The sequence below is a fragment of the Schistocerca piceifrons genome, chromosome 2 (assembly GCF_021461385.2).
Source record: "Schistocerca piceifrons isolate TAMUIC-IGC-003096 chromosome 2, iqSchPice1.1, whole genome shotgun sequence".
NCBI lineage: Eukaryota > Metazoa > Arthropoda > Insecta > Orthoptera > Acrididae > Schistocerca > Schistocerca piceifrons.
In genome coordinates this window covers 615,608,391-615,619,931 of record NC_060139.1, presented here as the reverse complement: position 1 = coordinate 615,619,931, position 11,541 = coordinate 615,608,391, and the positions used below count along the sequence as shown (strand labels likewise).

General features: G+C 44.7%; 1 protein-coding gene across 1 annotated transcript in view; it reads left to right on the top strand.

The window, feature by feature from the left end:
- The first annotated feature begins 364 nt into the window (after positions 1–364).
- LOC124775665 (transcription factor Sox-21-B) overlaps positions 365–11,541 on the top strand; it is a 157,817-nt gene continuing 146,640 nt past the window's right edge. The window contains exon 1 of the mRNA XM_047250493.1: positions 365–531. Within this exon, the coding sequence (XP_047106449.1) occupies positions 438–531 (94 nt within the window). The 5' untranslated portion in view covers positions 365–437. The remainder of the gene's footprint in view (positions 532–11,541) is intronic.

The following is an 11,541-nucleotide window of genomic DNA, read 5'->3' as shown; positions in this document are numbered from 1 at the left end:
GAAGAGTGGTTTAAAATGCTGCTGAGGACGACGTGAACTAAACAGAAGTAAAAACTGGCCGTGGTAGTATTAATTGTATTACACTAAGGGGTGCCCACAAAGCTCCGTTTGCGGACCAGTGGTGTGGGAAGAGTGGATTACAATGCTGACGACGGCGGGAGTGCGGTGCGCGACTGAGCGGCGGCGGCGCGTGTTGCAGGGCGGCCGGTGCGATGTGCGAGCCGGTGGGCTACGAGGCGCTGGGCGCGCGCCACGGGCCGGCGCTGCCCGCCGTGTCGGTGCCGGTGTCTGCGCCGCCCGCCGTCTCCGCCTCGGTGGCCGTGTCCGCGTCGGCCGCCGCCGCCGTCATGGCCGGCCTCGGCTCTGCGCAGCCGCACTCCGCCGCCGCCGCCGCCGCCGCCGCCAAGAAGGCGCAGGACGACCACATCAAGCGGCCCATGAACGCCTTCATGGTCTGGTCGCGCCTCCAGCGCCGCAAGATCGCCCAGGAGAACCCCAAGATGCACAACTCGGAGATCTCCAAGCGACTCGGTCAGTCTACTTTCATATATCGTCCCTTTAATCACGTATATCTTCTACATCTACATGGATATAAGAACTTCCAGCATTGCAGCTCGTCAGCAATCGTAAGTATCGATATAATTATGAAAAATCCGCCTCGATTGCACAAACTACCTGGTGGTTACCTAGGTTTCAGCGTGGGTAACCACGCCTTCTTCAGAACAAATATAAAACAGCTTGCCTAAATAGGCATAGTCAAAGGCTAAAGCCAGCCGCGGTGGTCTCGCGGTTCTAGGCGCTCAGTCCGGAGCAGCGCGACCGCTACGGTCGCAGGTTCGAATCCTGCCTCGGGCATAGATGTGTGTGATGTCCTTAGTTTAGTTAGGTTTAAGTAGTTCTAAGTTCTAGGGGACTGATGACCACAGATGTTAAGTCCCATAGCGCTCAGAGCCATTTTTCAAAGGCTAAAATCAACACCTAGCCTTTGACTATGCCTTTTTAGGCAAGCTTTTTTATATTTGTTCTGAAGAAGGTGTGGTTACCCACGCTGAAACCTAGGTAAACACCAGGTAGTTTGCGCAATCGAGGCGGATTTTTCATAATTATTCCTACATGGATACTCTGCAAATCACACAGAGGGTTCATCAGATCACCTTCACAATGCTCTATTATTTCAATCTCGTGTAGCGCGCGGAAGAAAAGAACGCCTATATCTTTCCGTGCGAGCTCTGAGTTCCCTTATTTTATTACGGTGATCGTTTCTCCGTATGTGGGTCGGCATCAATCAACTATTATAGCATTCGGAGGAGAGAGTTGGTGACTGACATTTCGTGAGAAGATTCCGCCACAAAGAAAAACGCCTTTCTTTTAATGATGTCCACCCCAAATCCTGTGTCATTTCAGTGCCACTCTCTCTCCTCTTTTTCGATGTACCCCGTCAATCCTATCTGGTAAGGATCCCGCAACGAGCAGCAGTATTCTAAAAAGGACGGACAAGCTTAGTGCAGGCAGTCTCTTTTATAGATCTGTTGCATCTTCTAAGTGTTCAGCCAATAAAACACTGTCTTTGGTTCGCCTTCCCCACGACATTTTCTATGTGTTCCCTCCAGTTTAAGGTGTTCGTAATTGTAGTTCCTAGATATATAGTTGAATTTACAGCCTTTAGATTTGATTGATTTATCGTGTAACCGAAGTTTGATACCTTTTTCCACTCGTGTGGATGACCTCACACTATTCGTTATTTAGGGTCAATTTCCAATTTTCGCATCATATAGATATCTTTCCTAAATCGCTTTGCAATTTGTTATGACCTTCTGGCGGCTTCACTAGTCGATAAACAACAGCATGCAAACAACCTAAGATGACTGCTCACGTTCTCTTCCAAATAGTTAATACAGATAAGGAACAGCAAAGAACATATCACATTACCTTGGGGAACACCAGAAACCACTTCTGTTTTACTCGACGACTTTCCGTCAATTACTATGAACTGCCATCTCTCTGACAGGAAGTCGCGAATCCAATCATATAATTGAGGCCATATTCCATAAGCACTACAAGCCGCTTGTGTAGTACAGTGTCAAAAGCCTTCAGGAAATCCAGAAATACGTAACCAATTTGAAATCCCTTGTCAATAGCACTCAACACTTCGTGCGATTAAAGAGCTACTTCTGCTTCAGAAGAACAATGCTTTCTGAATCCGTGTTGACCGTGTGTCAATAGCTCGGTTTCTTCTAGGTAATTCATAAAGTTCGAACACAATATGTGTTCCAAAATCCTTCTGCATATCGACGTTAATGATATGGGCCTGTAATTTAGTGGATTACTCCTACTACCTTTCTTGAATATTGGTTTGACCTGTGCAGCTTTCCAGTCTTTGGGTACGGATCTTTTGTCGACCGATCGGTTGTATATGGTTGTTAACTATGGAACTATTGTATCAACATACTCTGAAAGAACCTAACTGTTAGACAGTCTGGACCACAAGAGTTGCTTCTGTTAAGTGATTTAAGTTGCTTCACTACTCCGAGGGTGTCTACTTCTATGTTACTCACGTTGGAAGCTGATCTCACATTGGCATAAAACATAGGCGAAAAAGAATACAGGATGAACATCAATAAAACCGACAAAATGCTGGCACCGATTCTTGACTGCAAAAGGAGGAAAAAAATGCTACGACATGTCTCCGGAAGTGCATCGTTACCACGGTAGATGCCACTGACAAACGAAAGTTCCTCTGACCACGTGCTGTGTGTTACTTGTATGATGAAAGCTGTGTGATTGACGTAGCATACTATAAGCAGACGGATGATCCGGTATTCATGTCGGAAACAACCCGAGATGGTTTTTGCGTATGGCCAAGCAGATGGAAACGGTCGAAAGGCAGCAGAGATATACCAAAAGAAGTACCCCCACAGACACCAACCACATCAGACAACATTTCAAGCCCTTTTCGGGCGTTTGTGTGATCATTGGTCCTTTCGTACAGAGGAAAGGAGACGACGGACTGTGTGTCCACCGGATTGGGAGGACCATATTCCACAGGATATTGAGACGAATCCTAGTACAATCTCCAGCAAGTGGGCAGCCAACATAGTGCAAGCTAAAGCGCGATTATGCGTATCTTGCATGACAACGGCTACTATCCCTGTTACTAGCAACCAGTGCAAGAATTATTAGCAGTTGATTTCCTTCTACGGGAAACCTTTCTGTCGATGGTTTACGCACCAGACCATCACAGTACTCTTTACCGACGAACCGCTCTGCTGTTTACGGTACGTTGCGTCAATCATACGGCTTTCAACACACAACACGTGGTCAGAGGAACTGTCATTCGTGAGCGCCATCTACCGTGGCAAATATGCATTTCCGGAAACATAACACTACACCCAGTCCCCGAGGGGAGAAAATCTAAACCCCGTTCGGGAATCGAACCCGGGCCCGCTTGCATGGGAGGCGAAAACGTTACCACCCAGCTAAGCATACGGGCAGAAAGAAAAGTAAGGTGCAGGAGTGCGATTAAAATTCAGGGTGAATTGATACCAGTGATAAGATACATTAATGATGTTACTACCCTCGCTGGAAGTGAGTGAGAATAACTGGGGTCTGTTGAATGGAAAGAAGAAAGACGGAGGTAATAAGGTGTAGCAGAAAAGAGGTTAGCGACAGACGTAATATCTAAACTGGGGAACGTGAGGTAGGAGAGGTACTTCTGCTACGTTGGAAGCAAAATTACGCGTGACAGATGAAGCTACGATGATGTGAGAAGCAGAACAGCGCAGCCAAAGAGTGCTGCTAGTATCAACCATTGACGTACATTTAAGGAAAAATTTTTTGTGAATACACGTTTAGAGCACGTCGTTCTATGGAACTGAAACAGGGACTTTAGGGAAACTCCAGAAGAAGAGAATCGAAGCGTTTGGGATGTGGTGCCATAAAATCATGTTAAAAGTGTTAGGTGCGCTGGGAAGTTCATAAATATGGAGGAGAAGAAAGGATTATGTGGAAAATGTAGACAGGAAGAAGGGGCGCAATGATAGGACATGTGTTAATATATAAAAGCATAATGTTCATGGCGCTAGAGGAAATTGCATCAGGTAAAAATCGTTGGGGGAAGATTGGAATAAAGCCGACAAGTAACTGAGAAACTTCGATCCAAGTGCTGCTCTGCGTTGAAGAGCTTGGATCAGGAATGAAAATCGGAAAATTCTAGGACCCGGCAATGGAACACAAGTCCTTAGAGAATCACAGGGGACATACCGACAGTTAGGAAGTAATGCACAAATAAACCGCCACATGTCGCACTTTAAGATAATGGTGGTGCTGAGCAGAGTTTTAAATCCGTAACGTTTTGCCATCAGTGCAGTGATATCTGCTGATGCTCTCTCCTGTAGTGTAAAACTAGTAACAAAGTAAATAACACGCGACCTTTGGAGGTTTACATGTGCATTCCAGTTTCGTGGGTTAAATAGGCCTATGTGCTGATTCTTACTTAGTTCTTTTGTAGATCAATGCAATTTGTCTAGCGGTTCTGGGGTGAGTCGATTCCACAACGAAATTGAAATTTTACAATGCTTGAAAAATAGGAATTTTTTTTTTACAGATGCTTCAAATCTCTTCCTTTCCCGCTATCTTAGAGTACATGATTTATTGCCATACGCTATTGTTATTATATTCCAAACGTATATTCTCAGAAATCTCATCCTCAGACTATGGTCTATGTCTGATAAGTTTTTTTGTTGCGAGGAATGTCCTCTTTGATTGCTTATCTTCTCCTTATGACGCCCCTTGTTTTGCTGCCAGAAAAGCAAAATTTCTTCAGTTCTTTTCTCATGTCATTCTATTAATGACGCTTAACATTACGTATAAGTGCAAGCAGAAAGCTGTAGAACCTGAGAGCGAAAGTTATTTTCTGATGTCAAAAACGCATTATTTTTAACACGGTCACCTTTTAGGTCAGTACACTCCGACCAGTGATTTTACAGTAGGTTATAAGCGTGATCTTATAACAGATATAAAACACGTCTCCATAGCTGCGAACACCTCTTCGATGCGGCTAAGTGCGTCTACGGATATGGGAGCAACGGTAGGTCGGTAACCTCAGTGCCAAATCTGGAGATTGATATGGATTTTCCAAAAAATTTGCACCTAATACCTTGAAACAGTAAGTATAATACAGTATACTGTCAAAGCATCTACACTCCTGGAAATGGAAAAAAGAACACATTGACACCGGTGTGTCAGACCCACCATACTTGCTCCGGACACTGCGAGAGGGCTGTACAAGCAATGATCACACGCACGGCACAGCGGACACACCAGGAACCGCGGTGTTGGCCGTCGAATGGCGCTAGCTGCGCAGCATTTGTGCACCGCCGCCGTCAGTGTCAGCCAGTTTGCCGTGGCATACGGAGCTCCATCGCAGTCTTTAACACTGGTAGCATGCCGCGACAGCGTGGACGTGAACCGTATGTGCAGTTGACGGACTTTGAGCGAGGGCGTATAGTGGGCATGCGGGAGGCCGGGTGGACGTACCGCCGAATTGCTCAACACGTGGGGCGTGAGGTCTCTACAGTACATCGATGTTGTCGCCAGTGGTCGGCGGAAGGTGCACGTGCCCGTCGACCTGGGACCGGACCGCAGCGACGCACGGATGCACGCCAAGACCGTAGGATCCTACGCAGTGCCGTAGGGGACCGCACCGCCACTTCCCAGCAAATTAGGGACACTGTTGCTCCTGGGGTATCGGCGAGGACCATTCGCAACCGTCTCCATGAAGCTGGGCTACGGTCCCGCACACCGTTAGGCCGTCTTCCGCTCACGCCCCAACATCGTGCAGCCCGCCTCCAGTGGTGTCGCGACAGGCGTGAATGGAGGGACGAATGGAGACGTGTCGTCTTTAGCGATGAGAGTCGCTTCTGCCTTGGTGCCAATGATGGTCGTATGCGTGTTTGGCACCGTGCAGGTGAGCGCCACAATCAGGACTGCATACGACCGAGACACACAGGGCCAACACCCGGCATCATGGTGTGGGGAGCGATCTCCTACACTGGCCGTACACCACTGGTGATCGTCGAGGGGACACTGAATAGTGCACGGTACATCCAAACCGTCATCGAACCCATCGTTCTACCATTCCTAGACCGGCAAGGGAACTTGCTGTTCCAACAGGACAATGCACGTCCGCATGTATCCCGTGCCACCCAACGTGCTCTAGAAGGTGTAAGTCAACTACCCTGGCCAGCAAGATCTCCGGATCTGTCCCCCATTGAGCATGTTTGGGACTGGATGAAGCGTCGTCTCACGCGGTCTGCACGTCCAGCACGAACGCTGGTCCAACTGAGGCGCCAGGTGGAAATGGCATGGCAAGCCGTTCCACAGGACTACATCCAGCATCTCTACGATTGTCTCCATGGGAGAATAGCAGCCTGCATTGCTGCGAAAGGTGGATATACACTGTACGAGTGCCGACATTGTGCATGCTCTGTTGCCTGTGTCTATGTGCCTGTGGTTCTGTCAGTGTGATCATGTGATGTATCTGACCCCAGGAATGTGTCAATAAAGTTTCCCCTTCCTGGGACAATGAATTCACGGTGTTCTTATTTCAATTTCCAGGAGTGTATGTGAATAACTGCGTACTTCTGATGGAAGTTTTTTCTGTTCTCTCTTTCTTTCCAACCACTTTCGTGCGTAGTTGTCCATCCGTTAGTCCAGACGATTTAGTTTAAGGTATATGTAAATAACCGCCTCCGCCCTGCTAACAGAATGTTTTAACCTTCAGCAATGGTTAAGTTCATCGAATGTTATCGGGTGAGACCCGTCAGGACCTTGGGAAATGCTTTGGCAGGCTAGGTACAGAGCTAATTTCTACTTCATCTGTTCGGGTAAGTGAAAAGTTCTCTACGCTGCCCCAGCGACTTGTCACCTTATGGCGTTTGATAAACATAATCGCCAGTGAAAATCAAAGTATTTTCTTACAGGATCTGCGGTGTTAATATTTATTTATTTATTTACACGTTTAGTTCCGTATATCGAAATTGAGGAGAAAGTCTCCAAGGTCATGGAACGTGTCAGTACATGAAATTACAACACAAATGTAATAACAGATAAAATTAAATATTTATCAACCCAAAAAGGTCAAGCAATAGGTTTAAGTAAACGCAGTCAACAATATAACATATGAATCAGCTTAATTTTTCAAGGAACTCCTCGACAGAATAGCAGGAGTGACCCATGAGGAAGCTCTTCAGATTCGATATGAAAGCGCATGGATTACTGCTAAGATTTTTGAATTCTTAGCATACCCAGACTTGGAAACAGAGGTCGACAAGAGGTTCGCGAACTTACACCACTTATTGCCCGAGCTGCCCGTTTCTGAGCCAAAAACATCCTTTGAAAATTTACATACACCTTAAAGACATGCAAAAAAAATCACTTACGTACGGAAACACCAGAGAAGAGACGGCTGACGACCCTTAGGTTACTTCACAAGTATTTGCGTATCAGTGCTGCCTGTAAACCGTTTCCTTATGCCTATAGCGGAGCAGCATTGCCGAAGACAAATGCCACAGCTACAAAAAGCCCACGACAGAACGGTAGAAGTCTGCATGGGTACTTATAACAGACTAGGAACGATTATGCGTGACCACCGACCAACATTATTCAGTCGATTATCTTTTAATTAGAACTGTTCAAATGGAATATACATACGTAAAAGGCCCTTAGTCCTTGTCGAAAGTGCTCATTAAAATCTCTACCAGAAAGTTCGTAATCTACTTGAGGTAAAAAGTTCACTACTCTTTATCGGTATGTACTGGCTCAAAAGAGCTCAAACTGAGATCGTATATCACATTTGAGTCTAATGACTCATGAGTCATCGTAAAGGAGTTTCATGCGATTCTGCAGCACACGCAGAATCAAACTTCTGCAATTAAGAATCGAAGAAGTGACCTGGTGTAAAAGGCGGTAAGTCTTTTTACTTACTATGGAATTTTTGGTCATCTCGTTCATTTGCTCCGGCCTCAACACGTACTAGATGTTGAACTTGACGTTGTAGTTAATCAAGATCAGTATATGGCGATCGTCTTCACCGAAACGATTTCTATCTTACAACAGCAAAGTGCGCCGTATGAAAGGACAGGAACCCTTCGGTGGACTGCCAGATTCCGTACACATGAACACATTAATCTATGAGCTGAAAAATATTAGTCTCCGTTTTCGACCTACGTATTCTTTGCCATACGATTTCCAACGATTGTGGAACGCCCAATAGTAAGCTATGGAACATCTCGCACACTCATCCTCAGAGAGTATGTCTGCTATGTAACAAACGGCAGTTGCTCTGGATCATAATAATGCTCTGTACTGGATAAAACAGGTCATTACATCGTACAATTTTCCTAAAAAAACTGCAGTAGGCAAAAATGGAACGTGTAAATTGGTAACTCACCAAATAAATATCACTGTCTTTCAGTGTACTCCCGAAATAGCGACGACTCTACTGTTTTGTTCTCGACAAGTGGAACTAGAAACGCGTAATCATTATTGAATCCTACGACCTTTCTTTAAAAATAAATTTCCTGTCACGCTGCGTACTTATAGAGAAATAAGTGCAATTTATAGCTCCCAGCTTTTCCAAGCATGATCTTTAAGCTGATGCGTGAGTGGACGTCTACATGAAATACGGTTTGATTCATAACGACTGTTAGCAATTACACAGCTCCTCGCATAGAGTATAATTTATAGAGAAGACACATATACACTGCTCGAGAAAATATCTCAAGGCTTTATTTGTTTATGATAAGATGAGAGCAGCAGTAATTGCCCTTGTATTTGTATGTTCTGAGCATAGATGATGTTGAGGACGCATTTTATTTCCTTCGTGAATGCGGACCATTGCACTTGCTGGACAAAACAATTCCATTTTAAAGCGATATAGATGCTTATGTGGGAGAGAGAACAGATAAAAAGGATAACCGCCAACAAACCCTCTATACCTGAATAACTAATGGACCTAGTTGGATAAAATCATTAAAATTCCTCTGCTGTAAGAGAGGCAAGAGATGTGGGATATCTGTAACAAAACATCTAATGCCCGAATGCAGTTACAAAAAACTACATCGTATTGTGCTACGTGCACTGAGTAAGGACGAAAATCTTTTCAAAACGCATGCAGTAGTACAAGATAATTATTTTATTATTTTGATGTAATAAGTTAATAATTTTCTGTCAATATTTTGTGTATTCAAGGGCTTCAAATTGTCACTGAAATAAAGATTATTCCCATAGAAGCCATTTGCGACCTGTCGAAACCTACTTTAAACTTTTCGTATGTAAGTACAATTGCTGTAGCTTCGGGTGAATAAGTGTATCCTCCATCGGCAGGTTGAGTACGATGACAGTAATAATTACAAGTCAAATGTCTGACATACTCTTTATTCAAACAAAACCTGCGATAGTACAATATATGCAAGCTTCAATCAAAAGAAAGAAAGCAACTGTCTCTGCTTGTATCTTACTTCCATTACAATCCTCGGTTTTCATTCATGCCGGAGAGACACTACAAAGAATCTTTTACATATACGTTTAAGGTGTGCAACAAAGTCAAATGTAGTCAAAATTCTGCAGTTACGAGACATGTTTCATCTAGTCAAAAGTTCGGATCCAGTAGACGTGATGTATTTTTGTACAATCGCTGAAATACAGAGAAATGTTTACTTTCCTTTCGGGAGCTTTGTGGGTTTCTATGCCACGCGGCTGACTTCGATAACTGGCTGTGCGGTGTAGTGTTACGTTTCTATTGTTACGGGTGAGTATGGAAATGACAGGAAGCGAGAGGGTGAAAGCTGGTGCCGGCACGTGTTCTCTTCCCTATGAATAGCACCGAGGAAAGAGCCGAGTTCAACGACCCACCAGTTGAGCAGATCGCCGTTGAATGCGTCGTGTGGTGTCACACCGTGAGAGAGAATCTCCTTCTTTTCAGCATATCATGGTGGTCAGCTGTACGCCGCAACAGACTGTCCCTTCATCGCTCAAATGCTTGTTTATGGAAGTCTTTCGCTACCGGGATACGAAACGGGTACACCAGAGCCTTGCGTCGCTGCACTAAATAGAGTCAGTGACCTTGGCAGCGGAGAGAGGTACCCGCAGAACTACATGTCACCGATGTTAACTTCTTCCAAGCCAAGCTTGTCTATTTTGGAGCCGCGCGGGGTAGCCGCGCACTCGAGGGCGCCTTCTCACGGTCCGTGCGGCTCCCCCCGTCGGAGGTCTGAACCCTCTCTAGGGCATGGGCAAGTGTGTTGTCCTTAGCGTCACTTAGTTTAAGTTAGATTAAGTAGTGCGTAAGCTTAGGGACCGATGACCTCAGCAGTTTGGTACCATAAGACCTTAGCACAAATTTCCAAAATTTCCTATTTTGGAGATAACCATCTCATATTCCAGAAAGAGTAAACCATCATGGCTTAGTAACCTTGTACGAATGAAGAGGAATAGAAAGATACGATTCTACAGCTGTCAACGGTGGCCTTATTACAGGTCACCTGCTGGAATTTTAAAAGGACGGGGAAGTAAATTAGCTATCGACGTGTTTATGAAACCATTCCCGTCACAATATTACTTACCTTCACCATCACCCATAAAGAGCCGAAGATGAGTAGGTTTTCGTAATAGCGAAATTTATAAAATGTTACAGAGCGAAGTATCGCATTGGTTAACACAATAGACACATTAAAGAAGACAACGGTTCAAATCCTTGTCCCGCCATCCAGATTTAGGTTTTCTGCGATTTCCCTAAATTGCTCCACGCAAATGCTGGGACGGTTCCTTCGAAATGGGTGCGACTTGTTTCTTTCCCCAGCCTTCTGTAATCCTGGATTGTGCTCCGTCTCCAATGACCTCGTCGTCCACGGAATGTTAAACACTAATCTTCTGGTCTCGTTTTAAATAAAATGTTTGAAATAATAATAACAATAATAATTTGCTTACCGCAGTGATTTTTACATTAATGTAACGTAACTTCATAATCACTAGGTAAAAGTATAAACATCTTTTTTTTATGAGGGAGGGAGACTTAATGAGAAATATGACGACGAAATTCCGCCCCCGTTTTGGATCCATGGATAACTGTAACTGTACTTAAATAAGTAACCACTAATACTATCCACAGTCTTCGCGTGTGCTTTTTGGAAGATACTATAGACACTTATATCTTATCCTAACTTGGCTCATCCCAAACACAGATCTTCCACGGTCGGGGATGATATTCGTACTAGCCACGCTATGACCTACGACTACATCCAGATTTTGGCATCTCTATCACCCTTCTGGGATTCGAATTTTAGGGAATCCATTGAATCAAGTATCAAGAGTGATTTATTTAACTTTAATGAAAGTTTCAACCTTTATAAAATGTGGACTCCGGCACTGGCGATAGTGAACTGCTCCCTTGCCGACAAGAATCTGTGACACAACATTCTTATAGTGCGCGTCACGACAGCATACATCAAGGGCGCCTGTGTGATACTTCATCCACTATCATTT